At 41.2% G+C, this 25167-nt stretch overlaps 1 protein-coding gene across 4 annotated transcripts in view; it reads left to right on the forward strand.

Annotated features, from left to right (window-relative positions):
• The window catches only part of LOC308412536 (neurocan core protein-like), a 62519-nt gene that overhangs the window by 33771 nt on the left and 3581 nt on the right, over positions 1-25167 (forward strand). For all 4 annotated transcript variants that reach the window (XM_080906972.1, XM_080906971.1, XM_080906970.1 and 1 more), the window contains exons 4-18: positions 227-409; positions 1024-1198; positions 1625-1752; positions 3250-3534; positions 4035-4178; positions 4324-4413; positions 4509-4666; positions 4743-4905; positions 10285-11652; positions 15283-15399; positions 19756-19869; positions 22872-22923; positions 23994-24100; positions 24470-24552; positions 24772-24916. In XM_080906972.1, the coding sequence (XP_080763098.1) occupies positions 227-409; positions 1024-1198; positions 1625-1752; positions 3250-3534; positions 4035-4178; positions 4324-4413; positions 4509-4666; positions 4743-4905; positions 10285-11652; positions 15283-15399; positions 19756-19869; positions 22872-22923; positions 23994-24100; positions 24470-24552; positions 24772-24916 (3312 nt within the window). The remainder of the gene's footprint in view (positions 1-226; positions 410-1023; positions 1199-1624; positions 1753-3249; positions 3535-4034; positions 4179-4323; positions 4414-4508; positions 4667-4742; positions 4906-10284; positions 11653-15282; positions 15400-19755; positions 19870-22871; positions 22924-23993; positions 24101-24469; positions 24553-24771; positions 24917-25167) is intronic.

A 25167-nucleotide genomic window follows, 5' to 3' on the forward strand; every position in this document is an offset into this window, starting at 1 on the left:
TGCAGCAAACAGTGACTTTCTCAAACAACTGGTGAGAAAAGACTAAAAACCAAAAACCATGTCAGGGGGGGTAACTGTTCTAACTTTGTTGGACAGTTAGGTGTTAGTGGGTCACCCCATTGCTGGTAGCAAAGGCTTTTAGATCCATATACGCAAACATGTAGCAAAGTTTATTTTCTACCTCTAAAATCTCTTTAATGATGAAACCTCTCTTTCTGTGCCCAAGGCGATGTAATCAAGGTGAATAAGGCTTTCAGTGGTCGCATCATGCTGCCAGGATACGCTGCCAACCCTCTGAATGCTACCATGGAGATCTCCAGCCTCCGTACCAACGACTCAGGCACTTACCACTGTCAGGTTGTCATGGGCAACGACTATGAGAAGGACACTGTTCCCCTGGTGGTGTCCGGTAAGTGCAGCAGCCGCCGACGAGAGATTTCTGTGTGTGAAACATATAGGTTAAGCACAAGTGATGCACAGAGGGTGAAGTGCATTAACTCGAAGGGCTTTAAAATTCCTCTTCCAGCCTAATTGATTTTATTGCAGCCAAGCCTTGTTGTGCTAATGTAAAACAGATAATGGCAGCTTTTAAAACAGAAGCACCTCATCCCCCAAACCACTTTTTTTTGCTTTTTTATTTAATTAAGCATTAATAACATTGATTCACTCTATCGATATTATAATGACTGCTTTAATTAATGTAGCGTCATGCTTTCTGTGCTTGTTTTGTTTTTGTTATCTGGTTTTCCGCTTGAATAATTTTGTTATTCATTTAATTAAAGTGTTTGCACTGAATACCAATACCGGTTTCTCTCGCTCTCTCTTTTTTTTTCTTTTTCTGTGTGCTCATGTGTGAAATTTCAGCCAAAACTAGAGTATCTTTGCTTGATCTGTTTGTGGCCCCTAATAACATGTTCGCTGATTACATTCCCCTGATGTATTGATTCTGACTGTGTTGGTATATCTGTCAAATTAAAAGGAATTAAAACAGTTTGCCACCTGTCTCTGGGTCTGTCTGTGTAGGTGTGGTGTTTCACTACCAGTCTCCCAGCGCTCGTTACGCCCTCTCGTTTAGTGACGCCCAGCGAGCCTGTCAGGAAAACTCGGCTCAGATCGCCACTCCGGCCCAGCTGTGGGCAGCGTACCATGACAACTTCGCCAGCTGTTCTGCTGGCTGGTTGGATGATCAGACTGTTCGGTGAGGAGACAATCAATAAGTTCTCTTCTCTTGCTCGCTGCTTGCACTTTCTGCAACACTGTGGCGCTTTGAAGGACTGAAACTAATGACTATCCTGTTTGCTTCCTCTCTTCTTGGATCATTTGCTTTCTCTATTAATATTCCTCAGTTCTTTTTGCTGCTTCATCTACTTTAAGATCGTGTTCTTTTCTGTGTTTTGCCGTTTCTTTGCTATTAATTTTATTCTAATTTATTCTAATCCCTTACCCTTTAAAAGAGAATGCAAATAAGAATTTATTCTTTACTGATATTTAAAGTCTTAATGAAAAGAAACACTTTGATATGTGATCTAACACATTTGTCACGCAGTAAAACGTTCAAGTTATTATTATTTTGAAACAAAAGCAAAAAGTTACTTACATCACTCCCAAATGGTTGTCTCCACAGATATGTTGTCCAGGTTCCAGAGCTTGGCTGCTACGGACATAAGGAGTACTCTGCTGGAGTGAGGAATTATGGGAAGAGGGACCCAAAAGAGCTGTTTGATGTGTACTGTTTTGCAAAAGAATTGGATGGTACACAAACACACACTCACATTCATGCACACAAAAACACACACACAAGAGAAGATATAAAACAGCATCAAGAGCTCTCACAGCTTTTGGCTGGTTTGCATCATATTCTGCTACAACATTAAAGGGATAAGTCAGGACTTTTTTTAAGTGTTCTTATTGTTCTCACTAAATCAAGTGAAAAGACACAGACCAAACCCACATGTACACATGTGAAAGAAAGTCAGCAATCTAAAATAACAATAAAAAAAACACCATTAAAGTTCATGCGCTACAAAATCATGGCTCCCTATTTTTTATTATTTGCATTTTTTTATATAAAAATATTCACATTTTCAATACTTTCAGTAGGAATTTTGGCCTTTAAGCCACGCGTGCTGCAGAAACTAAAAAACCCCCAAAAAACTTAAAAAGATTTTACAGGTCTACAAAGAGTCCTGTGAAAAACTAAATACTGCCCTCAAACTAATAAAAAAATAAATAAAAATTAAACAAAAAAACCCACACACACATATATATTTTACTGTGCATGTGCCAGTCTTCCTTATCCACTTTTTTCTCCTCCACCTCCTCTGTAAGATATATTCAGTCTTGTGAAAAACTAAGTGCACCTTACTGTTTTCATGGGAATTAAAATGGTAAGGTACAGACAGGTGTAGCTAATCAAACCCACTTGATTGACTGATCTGGAGCAAGTGTATAAACGCAGAGGTTTTCTTCAGGTGTGTTATCACAATGCCTCTATCTTCTCAGGAGTGAAGGTCCCCGCAAATTCAGCCCAAGGTCAGACCGTGCAACACTCGGAGAAACTGCAAAAACCCAAGACTCATGTCTCAGAATCTGCAAGCCTCAGTTAGCATGTTAAGTGTTTGCGATAATACAATTAGAAAAAAGACTGAGCAACTTGTGAACAAACCACATGACTTCTTGAACAATGTCTGTTGTACAGACGAGACCAAAGTGGAGATGTTTGGCCACAATGCACAAAATTCAAACGCAGCTTTTTAGCTCAAACATCTCAAAAACAGGACCTGGACACCTGCAGTTACTGAGTTGAACATGAACTCATCTTTATACCAAAATATTTTAGACTAAAGTTGTGTCATGTGACAGTACAATGAGAAATTAAGAAAACAATCAAAGGTCAAAGTTCAGACCTCAACTTCATTGAAATGCTCTGGTGGGACATCAAGAGAGCTGTGCATGAATGAATCCCTGCAAACCTCCATGAAACGAAGCAACATTTTATGGATGAGTGGGCTGAAATTCCTCCATAATAATGTTAGCGACTGAAAAAGTCGTACAGATAATGTTATTGAGTTATTGCTGCTAACGGTGGTTCTACAAACTGTTAAATCATAGGGTGCACTTTACTTTAGAATACCACCAGCCTCATTATTTTACGTCGAGCACTATTATATAACATTATGTGGCATTTCAGTTATTTAACCTATTAGAAATTTGACAGGCACTGCTGTCTCTTTTGTTTCCCTGCTCCAGGCGAGGTGTTTCACTCCTCGGTCCCAGGCAGACTGTCACTTTCTTCTGCCTCCGACCGCTGTGTGTCCCTTGGGGGCCAGCTGGCCACAGTGGGGCAGCTGTACTTGGCCTGGAGGGCCGGCCTGGACAGCTGTGCCCCAGGCTGGTTGTCTGATGGCAGCGTCCGGTACCCAGTGACCTGGCCTCGTGCTGACTGTGGAGGGACAGAGCCAGGAGTCCGCACGGTCACGCCCAATGACACCGCTGACAACACTACAGCACTATATGATGCTTACTGCTACAGAGGTATGGTGGCCTAGGGGTCAAATGATGTTTCTTAATTAAGTATTAACACAGCAGAAAACATCAATACAGTGAATTTATAGTATGATAAGGTTATGTAACATAGAATATTGTTTTATTTCCCATACAGGAATTAATAATGACTACAGGCATGATTACATACACAGATGTGATTAACATATCACTCCCAAACAAAGCCTTGAGTGTTATTAATGCAGGAACAATGACAATAAATGTCACTGCCAATGTTGTAGCTATGGCAACACTTGTTTCTGATTCATATCTGAGAAACTGTTGGATTGACAGAAGCTGTGGGAGAGAAAGAGAGGGAGAGAGAGGGAAAAGACGGGGTATGCTTAAGTTTAATATCTGGATGCTCAGCTGTCAGTTTGGGCTTTTGTGCTGACTAATATCGTCAAAATTAAAACTCTGTAAAGCTTTTAGAGGCAAAAACCTTCAGTGAATGTCATACAAACAGCAAATCTCTTTGCCCTGTTTCTTAGGTAAAGTGAAGAACACAGGCTCCATCTCTCAGATCTACACCTCCCTGTGGAAGCCCTGGAGCTACCTCGCAGGCTCGAGCGATGCTGACTCTACAGGGACAGCTAGTCCCGACGTGACTTCACAACAAACCACCACAATCAGAGGTGTAACATTTATCTGCAGTAGGCACATGAACCAGTGACGCCAACCATCTGGTTAACCAGAAAATTTGCTCATCCAATCAGTCGATGTAGACAGTGAGAATTAATGTAACATAGAAGAATTAAAAGTGTATTTTTCTTTGCATAGAGTCACCAGATGACAGCGAGCTTTCACCTTCCAACTGGACGGGATTGGTTGACCTAGAAGAGGAGGACTCCTTTCACAGTGCTGATGCCTGTAAGTACAAATGCTAATATTGACTCCCATAAGAAAGAAAACTGGGTTTGATGGGCAAAGACAGCACAAATGAACATTCACATCATTGTCTCAAGCCTCAGACCCTTGGTCCTCAGAGTCCTCGACAACATATGTAACCCTCCAGTTAATCCCGGGACAGAACTCCTTTGACTGGGGAGCATCACTGGAGCCTGGACCCGACTCTGAGGAGTTTCTCCTGCCCCCAGTCCATCCAACTCCTCCTGAGAAGAAGGTTGGTTTTAAGACTCTGTTGGGACACTTTAAACACTGAAACAGGGACTTTGTAATAAAATAAACTTTAATTTTAGGTTATTTCCAAAATCGTCAAGTCCATTTGGAAACCTTGGAACTATCTGGTGGGGACTGAAGATGAGGAGGGAACCCAATCACCGAGAGGAGAGTCGGAGGAAGAGAAGATTGTGACGAAAAAGGTCGACGAGGGTTCACAGGAATCCAGTACAGCACCATCAGGTGAGTGGATGTGTCCTGTTTAAAACCAGTGAATTAAGATTAGCCAGTGAAGTGGGATTTACTACATTAAAATGCTTTTATTACTGAATGAACTCAAAATGTGTAAACAGACCTTGATGTATGTCTTACTTGGAGATTTCTATTATTCTGTATAGTTTAAGAATAACAGGACAAAGGGGACATGCTATAGCTCTAAAGGCTCTATATGGCATAAGTCTATTGCACAGGGTTGGATTTCTTCTCCTTGCACTCTCTCACAGCTTATTTGTCTACCCTCAATTGTCCTCCTATCATAATAAAGGCTAAAATGCCCCCAAATACTTCAAAAAACATAACAAGAGAAGAAAGAAAGGACACAAATACTCAAATTATGGACCTGAATGCACACATGGTCATTGAGTCTGTTGAGAAGACTAATTTGCGATCAGGTTTTCTATTGAATTTTACTATTACATTAAAAGTATATATTTTTTAGACAAATACAGATCAAAACTGTGAGAAATTGAGTATTTCAGATTCTAAATTTGGATCTAGCTGAGACAGGAGGAAGGCCATTTCTTAGGAGACACATTTTAGAACTGTGAGAAAATTGTCAAAATCTGATCAAAAGATGTTAAATCGAGCTCAGGTCTGTGTGGGAGAAATGGGAAGAGGAATAGGATGAAATAGGCCATAAGGAGACATCTTATTTGGATTTTTCCTTTTTTCTTCAGAACCGCAGCATCTGTGTTATGAAACACTGACAGGGCTTAATGCCAGTGTATATTTATGAGCATGTATTTGGAGCATATTTGTTCAGTAACTCGCACAGTGTGTGATGTTAGGGATGAGCAACTCAACAAGATGATGCATTAAGCTCCTGGAACAAAGTTTATTAAGAAACAGTGACATTGGGGGGAAGCAGACGCCTTTACTGAGGAGAGCAGAACTCCTGAAAGAAAAGCAAACTCTGAAGTCTGGAGAGAAATTAAAGTCACACTGACATACAGTAGCTCAGCTGCCACTCCCGCAGGACTGCTTTCAAGCTGTGATTGATACAAAGTGTGACAGCTGACGAGTTCTAGCTTTAAGCGGCGGCTTTCTTCACACTGGGATACAGTCTGTAGCAGAGGTTCTCAAACTTTCTGCGGTCAGTAGGGTCACTGAATTGTTTCTCATTTTTGTCACTGAGTTTTTCCTTTGGAAAAAAATGGCAATGGCAACATGTCATCATAACAATGAATCAACATTGCAACTGATCAATGATGCCATCTGAGCACTCAGGTATCATTAGCCAACAAGTTAGCTAATACTTTAAAAAACTGTCACTAGCAAACCAGCATGAGTAGCCTAAATTTGGCTAATAGTAAACCTCACTTGATAATGTATTTATTATATATTATAAGTTACTAAAGAAAACACTACACATGCAGACCATTTGTTCCAGAAGAGAGTTTTATCATGGAAAACATTATTATCATGATACAGGAACAGCACCTCTGTAGCACATCTATACATATGGACATTATTATACAAATAAATGTATTATACTTTTCAGCTAACTCTTCTGGGGAACCTTTAACATGACAGCTTTTGTTATGTACATACTGGGTACCATATGGGTTGAATGTAATGGTTTGCAGAGTAAAGATCCAATTTCAAGACACCTGAGCTCAAAAACAAAATGTGAGCTTTAATTCTGAAATGCAAGGATATAGTTGAAACAAAAAGTCAGTCTGGAAAAGCAAAGGGCAGAAACGATTCAAGGCTGGAGACAGTAGAACAAGGCACTGAGCAAACATCAGCAGACTGAAGCAACACAACAAATGTAAATACTAAAACAGAGAGGTGTCTGTGAAGGTTCTCAGTCATCCAGGTCATCGCGCTACAAGCAAGTTCAACATAGCTGGGCTTTCCTTGCATTAGTTGGCTTGAAAAAACTTAAAGCTCCAGTCAGAGATAATGGGTATCACACCAGAAAAGGTAGCGTGTGCCCACATAACATGTTTTTATGTTTGATACTTAAGAGCCAGGTAAAAACAGAACTAATTTCGTGACTCAGAATTTAAGCTGAACATAGCTCGTTAAAACCATGATTTCCTTCAGTGTACACACACTCACTGATGGTTAAACAAGACACAAAGACACAAAGTCAAAGACACACGAGAGTACTTATCATCAAAGTAAGACTGGAACTCACCACCCCCCCCCCCCCCCCCCCCCCCGAAAAAAAAAGCAAACTTACACTGTCTAAATTCAAAACAAAGGAAAAAATAGTCTAAACAGGAAAGAGAAAAGATGTAATGAACACAAACGTAAAAAGAAACACAGACCTTTAGTGTGCAGCTGAAAGAAAATAAGAAATAAGAATTTATTATTTTTTATACCTATGCTTGATTGGGTGACTCATTAGTGTTTCTTTAATGTTTGGTGGTTTTTCATTAGCTACAGAGTAACAAAGACAAGCAGACACTCACTTGTATTTGTGACCACTGTGCTGCTGTACTATACTCTGAACCATTTCCTGTGTGATGCTGCTCTATTAGCACATCTCCACCAGTGTATCAGTGGAACGGGGATTTGCACCTTAGACATGGGAACCAAGTTTGGTTGCGAATGTGAGCAGACAACAGAAAAGGAGTGAAATGGAAATCATCTTTTTCCATTTCCAACATGTCAGTGTTCAGCAGGTTCACAGGTCTGTGTGTGTGTGCACAGTGGATGAAAGTGGTTTTAAAACTGCAGGCATCTCTGTTCAGTGTGTGTTTAAACTATGTTGGAGTTACTGATTTAATTTTGAGGCTTTTTGTGCAGAGCTTTTCAGTTTGATTCTGTTTGGACTGACTGAATCTTTGTGTGTGCGGCGTCTATTTTAGCTAACAGCGACTGTTTTTGAGGTAATGACACAGGCATTTAAAGTTTAGCACTTAAATCTCTTAGTAACTTTCAGAGTTCAAGTCAATCTATTTTTGTTTCTTAGTTTCTAACATGTTATTGATAGAAATTATTTATTTTAGCCACATCAGAGAATTGTATAGCTTTCACACCAAAGTCTGCCTCGTTGCATTCGCTGCCTGATGCAGCAGTCAGGTATGTGTGGATGTTTTGATGTTAACGAGCAGCCTTCACTGAAGAGAGCTGTGGGATTCCAGAGTAAAATATACAGTGCACTGACAATACTACAGCGCAATGTTAATTATTTTTGCTTAATGTGGGTTGATTTTTATCCGTTGTGTTACATAAATGTTAAGCTGACTAAAGCTTCAAAGGTAGTGTGGTGGATATTTTATTGGCATTTTTAAAAAAATATGTTTTATGAAGATTTCTTCATCTCCGTGGCATAGTTTTCACTAATGTGCAAAAGTCATGAGCTACCCTACATTTCTAGATATTTTGCTAGGAAAATGGGAAATAAGTGCAATGATTTAGTGAAACGTGTGCAAACATACATGGAAATACAATATGTAAGAAACAAAAACATAGTTTGCACAATTGAACTCTCTTAGACAAGCTTTCTTTCCTAAGAGACTACTCATTTCTTTAAGTAGTCTTCAGGAATAGTTCTCCAGGGTTCTTGAAGGACATTCAGAGCTCTTCTTTGGATGTAATCTGCCTTTTGTTCTGTTCTGTCAATCCTATACTTCTTCAGTAATGTTCAAGTCTGGGCTCTAGGGAGGCCAGTCCATGTCATGCCAATAGTCAATGTCACTGTCAATCAGACCCTTTCCAAAATCCGATGGTACTTTTCTGAATTCATAATTCCATTTATTTTGGCAAGGTCCCCAACACCACTGGCTGAAATGCAGCCCCAAAACATCACATAGCCTACACCGTGTTTTACAGATGGCTGCAGACACTCACTGCTGTACCTCTGTCCTCACCTCTTCTGTAAATATTGACAAAGATTTATATCAGAAATCTCAAATTTAGATTCATCACTCCATCAGGCCTGTGGTCACTGACTTCCAGTGCAGTTCTTGTGTAATTTGGCATACCTCATCCTTTCCTCCCTGTTTCCCTTCCTTAAGTACGGCTTTTTGACTGCCACCCTTCCACTGAGACCATTTCTGGTAAGGCTTTAATGAACAGTAGGTGGATCAACTGAAGGGCCAGATGCTTCTCTCGGGTTAAAAAGCTGAAAAACAAATGAAAAAGCAGCCAATGACCAAAGAAAAACTTTGAAAGAAAGCCCTGAGACTCTTGTTCAAAATCCCTGTTTGCACAGTACTGTCCAAAGTTTCCATAGTGGATTCATCTTAGATTTTGATTATAGTTGTTTATTTTTTTGAGTATTTTTGCCATGACGCAGAGGTAATGGGACCCAAATGAAGACTCAGAGGGGAGGTGGAAGTAAACTGAAAAGGAAACTTTTATTTCAGGCTGCCACAAAACCTCCAAATCAAACATACATAGGAAAGACAAAAACAGAATATCACTACTGACAAGGAACACAAGGGGAGGAAAACTGCACGTAGGAAACAGACACTGAAACAAGAACTGAGGGGAAGATAACACTATTTATACACATGAGGGATTCAAGTGAAGTGGGCAGGGGATAAGAAATAAGTAATAAGAAAAAGCTGAAACTAATGACAATGAGACAAAGGAAGTACAACTAAACACAGTAACACAGGAGCAAATGAACTACCAAAATAAAACAGGAAGTAAATAATAACTGGAAAACGAAAAGACAGGAAGAGGCCAAAGGAAACACTGAGGAGAATGTTACCAACATTATTAGACTATAACCAAAACTGAAGATTCAAAACACGAGATAACCGTGACACCAAAGCCAAACAATAACACTGAAAACAGAAGACTCCTAATAACATCAGTAACCGCAAACGTCCAGAATATAACCCAAAAATCCCATAACAAAACCCACAGACCGTGACAAGTTCGATATTGTTCAGCACCAGTTCAGATATTTTTCCCTTACAAAAATCTTGGTTTATTCTTTTCATGATTATGTCTTGTTGACATTTAAAAGTCAAAAAGACACAAACACTGCTTAATATTCTGAAGCTTCACGCTAGACTCAGACAAATGAACTGCATCAAGTTTGAGTAATTCTACGCATACTTCATACTTTTCCATGTGACATCCAATGTTTGACAGATAGAGGCAAGCACTATTGAGGCTTCTTTTTTAATGGCTTCTCTCGGTCTCCTGCTAGATAGTGTTGTTAATATTGAAGTGTAGAGAGTGCAGCTACAGTTATGGAGGAAAACAGCTGATGTAAAGCTCACACAGCTTAGAAGTGTTTGTTTTATCACCCTTGGCAAAGCTGAGAGAATCCATAAGATGAATTTCACTTTGTAACTCCTTTCCCTGTCTGGAGTAATTGCACTGCTGACTTTTATTTTGCTTGTCTTTTTCTTTGCCTTATGCCCGGCACAGGTTTGCTTTCTTTGGGAACGCCATGGTTCAGCAGTCCCACAGGAGAGCGCACCACACCAGCGAGTGAAGATTCACCCACTCATCTGGCATCTACTTTGGCTGCCTCCAGTATATCTATGACTACAGAGAGCAACAAGAGCTGGGAGAACTCGGAGACACCTACGTCCATAACCTCCAGGCCTGCACCTGAAATCCCCTCTTCCAGCGGAGACGCCTGGATCCGTGTCGATGCCGAGACCACGACTCCGCCTGGAGACAAGAGGGGGGAGACGGTGACCTCCAGAGCCAGTGGGAGAGGACGAGGAAGAGGGAAGAAGAACAGAGGGGAGGATAGGAGCAGGGGAGAAGAGAAGGGGAGAGGAGAGGAGAGAGGGAAAGCAGAGGAGGAGGGGAGTGGAGAAATCACCGGGGCAGAAGCAAAAGGAGAAATACAGGTCTCACGCCGGCCAGTCGGAACAAGCAAGCCAAGAGAAAGATCCAGAGAAAGATCCAGAGAGAGAGGTCACAGGAGAGGACACTCTACGACTACCACAACCACAACTACAACTGACACGGCCTCAACCACAGCTGACACAACCACAACCATAGATGACACGACCACAACTACAGCTGACACGGCCTCAACCACAGCTGACACGACCACAACTACAGCTGACATGATCACAACTACAGCTGACATGATCACAACCATAGCTGACACAACCGCAGCCATAGCTGACATTAGCACAACCACCACCATCACCACTGACAGACCTCATGAGCCAATAGACATGACCACATCTGGTACAGAAAGTGACTTTCCTACTTCCAAATCCTCCCCTGCTTTACCACAAGCAGAAAAGTCATCCCTGTCAGTCTCAGATGCCCCATATCAGACACTATCTTCATCTCCATCTGCACCCCCATCCACCATGCCATCCATATCTTTCTTCAAGCCATCCCAATCTGAAGCTGAGTCTCATTTTCTCCCCTCATCTATCCCCTCTTCCTTCTCTCCAACTCTAACACCTTCCTCACCTCCACTCCATCCCCAAACCCCATCTTTTTCACCTTCAGTCCCTTCTAACGTCCCATCAGAGACTCAAACTGTTGGATTGGGAGACAAAGCTACGTCACCTCATTCAAAAAATCAGGAAAGCTCCACTGACGCCCTAACGCCACTTCACTTAGTCCCAGTGGAGAAGGTGGTGGTGAACGGCTCTCTGGATAACCCTCTGTCCTTGTCGGGACCCCCAGATGAGGAGGAGCCTGCCTGGTCTCATTCTGTGGGCTCAGGGGCCCTGTTACCCGTCACCATGGAGGAAGAAAGCAGCAGCACAGGAGGAGGAGGAGGAATCAACATCAGCACCACAGCGCTCAGTCCAACATGTAAGCATCTTATGTCTGTTTTCAGATATTTTGTTATGCCTTTGGTTGCCTTTACCTTTCGTGCTTGCTCATGTAACTTTTGCTAGTAATCCACAACTATTTTTCTTGTATGTAATTTAAAATTAAAAGAAGGAAAATCGGGCAAAGAAAACACAAACAGTCAGACAGACACATATTAATGAAAGTTATCTGGAAGGGAAAACAAAGGCAGGCTTTAAAAGGATGAATCCAACTTTCTGAGATAGCTGTTCATCACAGTTTATGTTCTCTTTCATCTTTGACCTTTTGTGCTCACCATTACAAGCACTTTTTGTGTTCGGTGACTTATTACTGAGGATGTTGGCAGTTTGCAAATGTCTTTTTTCCACCCACATAAAAAACCTCGTTAGGAAGCTCAAAGATTCGCTTTAGAAATGGGACCAGGAAGATCTGTTCTTTAAACCTGCCATGACCATAATCTGTATATAAAAGAAACACATAAATCAGCCAATTGTCTGTGTACTTTTTGAAACCAGACGTAACAATCGAGCAGTGGTTCTGAGAACATCGTATGGTAGCAACTCAATCACAAGGTGGCCAACACCCCTAAGGCTCACCCTGCTTTATCATCTACTCTAATCTGTACCATGAAACTAGTGCTTTGAGTTGTCTTTATGATCATTCATTCACACTTTTTGGGGGCTTACGCTAACTCCTGAGGTAAATATGAGGCTCTTTAGCAGCTAAATCCTATTCTATGTTCACCAGCTGCTCGCTGTCTTCTTAAAAAGACGTGAAAAGTAGACGTGGACATTAGAAATCTTTTTTTATGGGTGTTGAAAGCAGCTGTCTGGAAATCCAAACAATGATGCTATGAGTATCGTTAAAGGTAATTTTTTTGTACGATAATCACCATGAATGGCATGCTTCATATTGCATTGTTGTAGTAAAGATCATATCTGCTTTAATGGTAGCTCCAACTGGCTGGGCAGCATAAGAAAGTTAAGTAATGCATTAATACTAATTAAATTGTCTTCAGGGTAATTTGCAAAGCAATATAATACACCGTCTATCCATTGAGAAATATAGAAGCGACTTCGTGTCATGTCCTGTTCCTTGGAGTAAAGTCTGAGGCTTGCCTTTGTAAGCTGTTGTCCCAGAGAAAACTGAAAAGTAAGACGTGAGTTGTTGGATTACAAAAAAAAGAGGGAATTATCTTTCAAGACTACCTTTTCATTACTTTCCCTCTGACCTTGCCTCTGGCTTATTTATTCAAAAGATGCGGTTTGTTTTTCCTGGCAACAGAAGATGAGCCCACCATGCACAACTCATGATTAAGTCCGCAGCGCAGTGAAGCTGCTGGCTGGCCACCTGGTTTACTTCTTATTTTGTGCTTGATAATGAGAGCGCACAGAGAAAGCGTCCTATCGCTGAGCATTTCAAACCCCCCTGGGCATCATGCTATCACACATTTCTATGGTGATTTATTTTTGCTCTGTGAAAGCTGCTCATGTCTGTGGCAGGCATGGCGAGGAGTCTGCGGATGGAAAACAGCTGTAAACTGTATTGACAAGAAGCCGAGGGCAACCATCTGGGCCGCTGGTGCGCAGCATGAGGGTTGATTGATTGAGTGAGAGACCCTAGAGTCATGCAGGCAGAAGGCCATAAACACACAGTTATATTTTTTTGCTATACAAACAGTAGAGTGGATGAAGTCACTCGCAGCAGATTGGACCTGAATAATAGCGTTCAGCTTCACACGTCTTTCTCGTGTACACACCTCTGCTTGGGCTCGGTCCCTTGTGTTTGGGTTTCATGCTGGTGGTCATTATTTGCTCTCCTGACTGGATCACAGAGCACTTCATCAGTCAGCTGAATCAATGAGACAGAGGAGGAAATAGCCTCAGGTTTGCTTTAAGGACCTTTAGTAAAAGCGCATTGTTCCTCAGAGGTGAACAAACACACATGTGGCTCCACATTCACTGCACAAACACGCACGTCGGATCTTTTTAGGCAGATTCTTATCTTTCTGTGGCATTTAAATTGCAGCCAGCTGTCTTGTTTCCACCTTTCTATTTGCGAGTGCTTATGCACGAATCATATTTTCAAGATAACCTGTACTGTTGCTGTGCCCTTGGCTATGATTACCAGATGCAATGCATAATCTGTGGATTAACTGTCCTATCTCTGTAGACATATTTACATGAGTACAGTTTTGCTGTTGCCAGTTTATTGTTGATGTTGGTACCCGAGCTGTCAGCCTCTGTGCAGAGCGAAGGGGCAGTCCACTCTGTCAGCTCCCACTACGGGCTATTGATTTTTCTGCACCACTCGCTTTAATGAACGAGCAATCGCACAAGGTTTATCTTTCACACATACATCCATACACACACACACACACACACACACACACACACACACACACACACACACACACACACACACACACACACACACACACACGAGGCGTAGATCTGCTTGTCACAGCAGTTGATATTTGTCAAGATGTGACCTTGACTGATGCAGAGGGTGCAAGTGCACGTTAGCCCACACTGATGTACATTAAATGAAATGCATGGCTGGGTTTAGCACCTGACTTCAGCAGAATTCAAAGCGTGATGCGAGAGGAGTAGCTCGCAAAATTCATCACAGAGCTGAAGCTATTGACAGTTCTTTCTCTTCGCTCGGGTCCTTGTGGTTGAAAGCTTTCAATGCTCTTTTGTCCTTTAACCTTTAGCTCGCAGTGTTACGATCATTCAGAGGATGTGTGCTTCTGATCAGTTATTGAAGAATCTCACCCTGAGGGCTAATCATAGCCAGAGTATTGATTTTAACTCATCGTACCATGTAAATACACAAAGCCACACACCAAGACATTCACCGTCAACCTCACAAACACACACCACCCCCACCTAAGCAGCCTTCGGTGTCAGGGAGAGAGCTGGCAGAACAAAGACTCCCACAGCCGAGCTTTTGTGGCCAGGATGAACGAGTGGTGGTTTTCAAAGACCTTAACTTGCTATAACGAGCAGCTCAGGGGAGAAACACGTGGTAGTGTGTCAATTGATATGGAAATTTTTAATTGTGGAAATGGACCACACACACGCACACGTTTAGGGGGTGAATGGCTGGGACGAGGCGCTCAGCGGGAGGTCCCCTCATTTCTGTTGAGGATGGCTAATGTCTCAAGTTCTCACGCTGCCCACTATGCTCAATGGAGTGAGCGCAGGCTCGCTTTCCATATGGTAACCATGACAACTGTGGCTGTGAGTGGATGGCGAGGTTGAGGCTCTTCGGCTTCTGATCCCTTTGAAAAGAGACGGAGTGTGAAATGGATATGCATCTGTTGTAACCGCTGGTTATGACTGAGCTGCGCTGATGAAAAATTTAGAGCGCCGTGTCTTTTTTCTTCTTTTTTCTTTTCTCAGAATCATACATTGATTTTATTGAGGAAATTATGTTTAATCCGTCCATTTTAAGAGGATTAACACAGAAATCTTTTCACCGCCTGCGAGATTAGATGCACCTGCTTTTTCTTGAAAAAAATAAATGATATCTACAAACACAAAAAACATTCTCTTTTACAATGTTGCCAATTAACGGTTCCATTTTTCCTCCCTTCACCTCCCTCCATCCATCCATCTGTTTTAGCTGAGGTGGAGCCCTGCATGACAAACCCATGTCTGCACGGAGGGAAGTGCCTTCCTCAGGGAACGGGCTACACCTGCTACTGCCCACAAGGATACACTGGGGAGAACTGTGAGATTGGTGGGTCACGGTCACACATGCACAACACACACAAACATACACTGTGATATAATGAAGTCATCCCCGTGTCTGTTTGTATTTAAGAAAGTAAGGCTCTCTAACAGCCCTTTAAAAGGGTCAAAGGTCAAGCTGTCCATCACTGTGGGAGATAAGGCCAATGGGAGGCAGAGGTCAAAGGTTAAGTTCACACTGTCAGGGTCGGCTGATGGTTACAGTCCCTCAGGGTCAAATTAAGTCAGCATTTGCATAAAAAACTTTTATTTTAGCTAAAAAAAAAATGTGAAGGAAAGAAAAGAAAATTGCTCCAGGACAGAAATGACAAATCTCTGCCAATGAAACAGACTTCCATCATTACAGCCTCTTGAATTTTGTAAGCTGAATTGATTTCTTGTCCCTTGAAGAAAAAGATTAAGGTTCTGGAGTCATGTCAAGGCCGCTTAGTTTTACCAGGAGTTAAAAAAAAAAAACCCCACCCTACTAATAATATCAGAACTCACTGACTCAAATTAGCACAACAAATGAATGATTTGTTTCCCACCCGAATGGCTTCATGTGCCTTAAACTTGATTGATGAATCTTTTCATTGAATAGATTTCTGTGCTGCTGATGGACAGAAACGAAAAGCAGAGCAAAGCTAATCTACTTTGCAGAGGTATAAATAGAGTTGAAAGCTGTTGTTCTCTGTTATTTGTGACTTTGCAGTCAGTGATGCTACAGATAGAAAGAACAAGGTCAGAAGGCTGCCATGTTTTACAAAACCTACTGACGGTGACGCGAATAAAACTATAAGACAGAGAAGGTGTCGGTTTCACCATTTATTTCTCAGCATGTAATTCAGTCCCTGACTTTGAGCTACTTATTATTTCAGCTTAAAAGATGAGATCTGAATTGAGCCTGCCGAGCTGTTGTGTTGTTGTGGTCGACCAATCTAAATATAGATTGTATTGATACCAGCGCTGGTATTGGATACTGGATATAGAATACTAGTGCAATACGCTCGATACTTTGTTTCTCTCCTCTAAGTGCAGTATGTAGCCCACTGAATTATGTTAAATAAAAGCTCTTTTTGGAAAAGAAAAAGTATACCACAAACGTACTGAATGAAAAATGTCTGACTGTCACGTCTATTTTATTTATAGCCTAGAGCACATTAAAAACAACAGATGTTGACCCAAAGTCCTTTAGAGACAGACACATTTACATCCCAGGTCTAAAAAAAAAACCAGTTCACATGAAAATCTCAAAGTTGTGCTTTGTTGTGTGTATTGTCTAATTATTGTGGAAAGTAAAAATGAGTTAGCGGTCATTAAAATCTGTTCAGATTTTCCACGATTCATCTCATAAATCATGACACACAGCTCTCCCCTACATAAACTCCATCTACAGGTTAAAAGGATCACTACTGGTATTAACAATACTGGCCCTGTATTTACATGGTATCGGATCAGCACCACTGGTGGTATCAGGAAATCAGATTGTGTTTTGATACAAAAACACACATCTGCGTAGATTCAACTATGGATTGCATGTGTCTTCATAGAAAAACAATATTTAAAACTGCTAATATGAACCCCAAATACAAATGTGTCCAACACACCATTGCTAACGATCAGATTTTCACACTAAAATGATGTGTTGGATTTTTTTTGTAGCATTTTCAAAGTGTTGCAGCATACCCAGTACTGTGCCAAGTGCATAGGTTGTCCAGGGGTTTTAGAGTATGCAAGCAAAGGAGATAACACCAGCAAAAAATATACCACAATGCAATGCATTCATGACACACATAACAGCCACTGCCAGGTGGTGTTCAAGTCAGCTGAGGCTCATAACTCTGCAATTTAGGTGTTAAGGTGTTTAAATACAGCTTTCTGGCATATTTTCTTTTTAATTTGTTACTCTGTTCTCTCAAAATGAGGTCAGGTTACCATAGAAACACTCTCTAACCGTTTATAGGTGTATACTCATGCACTAAATATCTGAAGCTGCTGTTCCCTTGCTGCATCATGTGCGTGCAGGAAAGTCTAAAACAAAGCCGAAGTCACGTTCTCTGTTAATGTCTCTGTTAGTGTCAGCGTCACAGTATCATTACACCGGAATATAAGGTGTTTCCTGAAAAATGTATGTATATGAAACGTTTTCAGGAACTGTATTAATGCTGTGAATACTGATAACGTCCCAACATACTGTACACATTAACTTGACTGACTCCCTAACATGGTAATATTTCAGAAGAAGTGCTTACAAGCCTCATTCTGTCTCTGCACGTCCCAAAGCAGACACCAGGAGCACTTTCGCTTCGGGACTGTGACCCTTTGAAACCGAGATATAAATCTGCCTTGAGGGTCCAGATTTGTTACTTAACACATGCTCTGCTTATTAAACAGCAAGTCAATCAAGGAAGCGAGTCAACAAAACAAACCGCACACACACAATTGCATGCACAGTAGCACCCTGTTCTTACTAAGTTTTGTGCGTTCAGTCACGTAAAAATGGACGGATGGACAGGCAGACAATCAAACTGACAGCCAGCAGCCGATGCGTGGGCATGATGCAAGGCTTTGTTGTGGATTTGCAGAATTTGCAGTATTATGTCTCTGAGGAGCAGCATCCCCTCTGCATAATGGATGAGCGGGACAATCGGATCAGACTTTTTATATTGAACAACAAAGAGCTGCACTGATTTTAATGGGGGAATGAGAGAGTTAGTGGTGCGTGTTGAACTGTGTGTGGTTAGCAATGCTCCCACTGATCCCGAGGTCATTCAAAGTCAGGCTACATAACGAGACCGGGGGGTTCGCATGCATTTGTTATATTTAGGAACAGGTGCCTGTGATTTTGATGATTTGAATCATGTAAGACTGAGTTCAACATTCAGTACATCATTTAATTTGAGTTCCAATTAAAAAAAAAAAAAGTCAGTTTGGTGCCACAGAAGCCAAATCCTGCACATCGTGCCTTTAAGGTAGTTTTTTCTTCTGAATACAACATGTGAATTTTGAGAAACTTTAGGAATTTGTGCTCTCTTGAGTTGATATTTGATTTTAGGGACAAACAACATTGTTTGGTTGATTAAAAGTTTCCACACAGACTAGTGGGAACTCTTCCAAGAAAACACATTAGCATAAATCTCTTGATATCAGTCATTAAATCCATCCTCAAAAAACAGCCTAATTTTATTTCATTCTTCTTAAAAGAGCTGCACGTTTTTATAAACAGATAAACGACCTTAAACTGAAGTCATAAAAGGAAAAAAAAAAAGGCCCAGAAACAATCTCACAGTGCATCCTGAAACACACACAACCGCAGGTTAGCCCAGATTAAAAATTAATCCTTTTGCAACATCACACTCAGGCTGAAGTGTGAAAGTCTCGCATGAGGCTAAAGTTCATTCTGGGCTGATCTGTCACTCAGATTTAGCTCTTCACAGCCACTGGCCTTTTCACTGCTTTTCACTGGAACTAAGCAGTCATTAAGCTGAGAGGAAATACTTTGAAATTCTGTTGAACTTGAAAGTCGCCTTCTTTCTACACTCTTGCTGTGAGTTTTAATAGATTTCTGCAGTCCGGGGGTGCATCTGTTATTCTGTGTCAAAAAAAACCCCACACTGGTGAAGGAAGATTACATGCCCTCCATTTATAATGATAAAGAGATATTTTATTGATCTCTGTAGAGAAACGTTCTTTTTGTCTGATTTTTTTAAAAAAACAGAGAGGTTAGAGAGCATAAGCAGCTGCAGAGAGCTGGAAGGGTTTCTGTTGTTGCTTAAGGCCTCTTAAGGTTGGGGGCAGGATCTGCTAAAACAAGAGCTTGAACCTAGATCTTTTGGTCAGACTCTGCTTTTCTGCTGGGCTATCCATCAAATTTACGCCTGTTCTTTAACTGCATTCAAAGAAAAGCATTCCACTGTGTAGCCTACTACTTCTCGCTCGTGCAGTTGTTTGTAAATGGAGACAATGCGGAGAGAGAAAAGAAGAGAATAGACACATGAAGTCAACCTTGGATTCGGTAAATGCATAAAAAGAATGTAATAACACTAGAAAGGCTTTTAGAGTGCCTTCCTCTGTGAGAGAATGAGGATAAATAAGGAATGTAAGAGGAGATTAGACTGTCTGTATTCTCCTCACACCGCGTCTGAATTATGATAATGTACTCAGCAACATGGACACATTTCAGTGTTTAAAGCAGGACTAATAACCAGCTCATCTTGTGTCAGAGCTTGAGTGGCAGCAGACGCCCACACTGTTTTATTTTTTTTTGTTCTGAACAGCATCACTTCAGCTGAATATGTCCTATTAATTTGAACCCTAATGAGATCTGCAACCCATCTGTTCTCACTGCTTTTTCCCTTCACCGCAGACGTTGACGACTGCCAGTCCGAGCCTTGTGCAAATGGAGGCACTTGCATCGACAAGATTGATTCCTTCCTCTGCCTTTGCCTGCCCAGCTACGGAGGAGACATGTGTGAGAAAGGTGAGAGGCTGGTGCACGCACACACAAACACATACATGATTAAATAACAGATTACTCCGAGCTGTGTGAAAGGAATTATTTTGCAGTCTGTGTTTGAAACTGGCCTTTTCACCGTTGTGACGCTTGCTCTGAAAGGTTTGTTGCTAACTGTGCTGGTGGAAATAATCCTGATCAGTGTGCAGCATCTGTTACTGCCGTGTGTCATACCACAATATCACAAGGGTGCGTCGCCTTGCAGATATCAGACAATGTATCTGAGTGTCACAGGGCTGCAGCGTGACAGATACTGACTGAATTTGGCCATGCACGTAAATCCACAGACTATTTTCAAAGCGTCAGTTAATATTTCCACCGTTTTTCGTCAGCACCACACATCCACACTTCCACAGGTTTGTGTAGCAGGTGATAAGAATCAAAAAACATCTTCTACTGTGTGTGACGTGAAACTAATGTTGATTTATCATTTATGACTAGTAATTGTCATAAATGCAGTAACTGTTTTATGTATGTTTGCATAAATGCAACATTTAAAATGGGAAACTGGCATTTTTGATCTCTCTTGGTGGATATCATCTGTGCCTTACTACACATGATATTCAATTCAATTCAATTTTATTTATATAGTGCCAAATCACAACAACAGTCGCCTCATGGCACTTTATATTGTAAGGTAGACCCTACAATATTACAGTGGAAGTGATTTTGCACAAGACAACTGAGTGGATAACTGTCTTGCAATATTTTTGCAGAAATATTTAGATGCTTTACACTGAAATTAGCAATACAACTGTGTAAAATATGCACAAGTTACAAGCATCACTCAAAACTCTTCTTCACGTAAAGTACAAATGTATTAGCATCAAAATATGTCTAAAGCAAAAGTCCTTCTATTACACATTATAAAATCATATAGAGTATATTATTCATAATTATGAATACATTAATAATAATCTGGGGATAGGAATACCACTTCCTGATGCTTTAATAGTTACACCTTGCCATGTTATGTTAAAAAGAAACCCAAACAGTTCCTGATGATTTGAGCTAACAACCAGTGTTATCCAGCTGGAAGAAGTCGTTAAAAAACAGGTACACTGTGGTCATAAAGGGATGAGCACACCCAGCAACAATACTCAGGTTGGCTGTAGTGTTTAAATGATACTCAGTTGGTAACAAGGAGCCCAAAGTGTGCCAAGAAAATATCTCCCGCTCCATTTAAACCATCATCCAGCAGCCTGAACTGTTGATCCAAGGCAGGATGGATCCATGCTTTCATGCTGTTTATGCCATTCTCTGTAAACTGTAAAGTTGTTGTGTGTGACATCAGCAGTTTCTCAAATACTCAGACCTGCACCAACAACCATGCCAAATCAGCTTTCATCCACATTCTGAGGCTCAGTTTAAACTTCAGCAGGTTGTGTTGAGCACGACTACATGCTTAAATGTATTGAGTTGTTGCCATGAGACACGAGACATGCCAGCCTTAACAAGCAGATGAAGATGTGTAGCTACTAAAGTACTTTTGTAGATAATAGCCCGTTTTTAATGACCCCAGGAAGAGTTGTTGTTACCACAGAAAAAAAGATTGCTGATCTGGATGCACTTATTTATAAAACACCTTTGAAGCATAAGTTCAAAGTGCTTGAAAAAATTAATGTGGGAACAAAAAAGATAAAGGAGACTGAGAAGATGATATATAGTATAAAAGTAAAAAGAATAAAGTGGACAGCTGACAAAATGTTTTTCAATTCTTAAATAAAAAGTCAAAGGAAATGGAACAGCTTGTTCAGTCCAGAGTTTCTCCTTGTTTCCAAAATTTGTGTTGCAGACTTGTGCAGGGTGACAGATACTGGGTGAATCTCCTGTGAACACACACACACACACAAACACACACACACACACACACACACACACACACACACACACGCGCGCGATTTTCTAAGCTTCAGTTAATATTTTCATGAGCATGTGCATCATGAAACATCGGGAAAAAATCTTAGTGTTTGTGTGGTACATGGCGCTAATCACCCACATACAACTCTCTCTCACACACACACACACACACACACACACACACACACACACACACACACACGCGCGCGATTTTCTAAGCTTCAGTTAATATTTTCATGAGCATGTGCATCATGAAACATCGGGAAAAAATCTTAGTGTTTGTGTGGTACATGGCGCTAATCACCCACATACAGCTCTCTCTCACACACACACACACACACACACACACACACACACACACACACACGCGCGCGATTTTCTAAGCTTCAGTTAATATTTTCATGAGCATGTGCATCATGAAACATCGGGAAAAAATCTTAGTGTTTGTGTGGTACATGGCGCTAATCACCCACATACAACTCTCTCTCACACACACACACACACACACACACACACACACACACACACACACACACACGCGCGCGATTTTCTAAGCTTCAGTTAATATTTTCATGAGCATGTGCATCATGAAACATCGGGAAAAAATCTTAGTGTTTGTGTGGTACATGGCGCTAATCACCCACATACAACTCTCTCTCACGCACACACACACACACACATCGCTGATTCATCTCTGCACTGGTCTTGGACACCTCCAGCTACAGATCCGTCTCCTTGTGCGTGCGTGTGTGTGTGTGTGTTTGCCTGTGTTTGTGTGTGAATGTTGTGCACTAGTTGTAATGAGGATTAATGAATTTCTAACCTTTGCGGTTATAAATGATTCTACGGGCCTTGGTGTTAATAATGAATACCAATAGTGCAGAGAAAGAACCACGTGTGCTGAGAATGGAAAAGAAGCCTGTGTATAATTACAGTTCATGTATTTTACTTCTGAAGATGCGCGAGTCACATGTTTTAGTCTTTATTTGCTAAATGGAAGGAAAAAAACAAAATTCTGCTTCCTTATATAGACTATAGCATCTCACGTAGCGTGCTGTATTTGACTATGTTTAAAGAAGAAACAATTTAACTTCCCTTCCTCTTTACAGATGTTGAAGGTTGTGAGCACGGCTGGAGGAAGTTCCACGGCCACTGCTACAGGTAAGAATCATGGAAAACGGAACCAGCTTACTTTACTGCTCTGTGCCAGTTTACTCAGGAAAGACTGAGAAAATTAGCAAAGAGAAGTTGTAGGAATGACTGGATCCTGACAGAGTCTCGATGCTGCTAGTGATGGACCAGAGTGAGATGCCCTAGATAACATGGATGAGCTGGAGGGGAGATTCAAATTAATTTGTATCAAATGATAACAATAGTTGCCTCAATGTGCTTTATATTGTAAGATAATAGAAAGAAAACCCAAAAATCAGATGACCACCTGTAAGCAAGCACTTGGTGAAAGTGGGGAGGAAAAACTCCCTTATAACAGGAAGAAACTGCTGGCAGAAGCAGGCTCAGGGAGGGGCAGCCATTTTTAGCCAAGTCATACTTTAACCATACATTAATATAATACTTTATTCTCGACATCCATGACCAGGTTAGAATCACCAGTTAACCTGCATGTCTTTGGACTTTGGGATAATCCAGAGAACGTGGAGGACACAGCTGGAAAAGAGAACATGCAAACTTCTATTAGCATTAAAAACAGAAGCCTTCTTGGCGACAGTGCTCCACTCCACAGCGCTGGTTGCACATTTTGAGCATCCTCAAAGTTTCATATAATGAGGTTAGAGCCCGATGAGTCAAAAGGACAGGTTTTGGTCGCCTTCTGAAACTTTTCTCCACTCTTGGCTGTTAATGGTGTCGCTGAGAGCTGATAACCTTAATATGTTGATCTCAGGCATGCAGCAAAACTTCTTTCTGGGAGTGACAGCTAAAACAACTCTTAAACAACTTGTTTCAGGTAAAAGGATTGTTATTTTGAACTGTGAATTATGCAACGCTACTCTGGCAGAAACTATTGTGCTGGAAATGAGCACAATAGGTAGGCAGATTAACTTGGAGCGCATGGATCATTAGCGAGGAAATCTCCTCCAACGTGCTTTTGACGGAGTTAAAGTAGAGACTGAACACGGAAGATCAGATGTCTCGTTTTAAAGTTGAACATCATTTAAATCTTTTGGGAAGCATAACATGTGAATCAAATCTGCTTTCACCGTGTCATCCCACAGGTACTTCACCCACAGACACACCTGGGAGGATGCAGAGAAAGACTGCAGAGAGCACAGCGCCCACCTCAGTAGTGTCGTCTCTGCTGCCGAGCAGGAGTTCATCAACGGTATGTCTGACGGGTGATTTTGATTTATTCAGTCATAATCTTTTGAAAGAAAAAGAAGGAGACAATCAAGACAAATGGCACAAATTAAACCCAACACTCTTAGGAAAAAAATATTAAAGCAGAACAAAGTATTAATATCATACATCACAAACAAGGGGCGTGAAATCGAAGCTTGAGGGATAAAAACAATAAAAGGTAGAGTGTGAAAAAAAAACAAGAAGAGAAAGCAGCAAGTCACAAAAAACATGATTCACAAATTCGATTATACGGAAAAGAGGGAGAAGGTGGCGGTGTGATGCTATCAGATACACAAATAAAGATCTTACAGAAGCAGTTAAATGAAAGGAAGCCATGTACTGTTTGTTCCAGGTCTCGGTCACGACAACGCCTGGATCGGTCTGAACGATCGCACAGTGGAAGAGGACTTTCAGTGGACCGACACCAACGACTTGGTCAGTGATCGCTTTTTACACTTCCTGTTTTCAGACTGTGAAAAGTCATCATAATAAACCAGCTCAATAGGAAACACACGTTTAAAGCTCACAAAATCACATTTGTGTAAAAATACCATTTTTTTTCTTTTCACTTAAAAATATGACAAGAATCCCAGCCTGACTACAATTACAGATGAACTCAAATGCAGGTGAAATCTGGTGTTTGCTGCCGTGCAGGTTTACGAGAACTGGAGGGAGAGCCAGCCCGATAACTTCTTTGCAGGTGGCGAGGACTGCGTGGTGACCATTGCCCATGAGGACGGCAAGTGGAACGACGTGCCCTGCAACTACAACCTGCCCTACATCTGCAAGAAAGGCACAGGTACTGTAACAATGCTCAGCTCGCTAACAAAACTGAAAAAGGTCTTTTCAGATTATCGGACAGGGAAGGACGCTCCCTATCAAGGATCTCCTGTCTTTACATGATTGGGTTTTCTGTGTACTTACCAGCTGGCCACCAGTTCTCATGCAGAAAATCAGTAGTTGGCTACACTTCACAAGTTGCTTTTTTGCTCTATAAAAGGTCATCGCTGCAGACGCTCCAAAAATTGACAAAATGCACAAGTGAAGGCT

This window comes from Rhamphochromis sp. 'chilingali' (genome assembly GCF_963969265.1).
Source record: "Rhamphochromis sp. 'chilingali' genome assembly, chromosome: 16".
NCBI lineage: Eukaryota > Metazoa > Chordata > Actinopteri > Cichliformes > Cichlidae > Rhamphochromis > Rhamphochromis sp. 'chilingali'.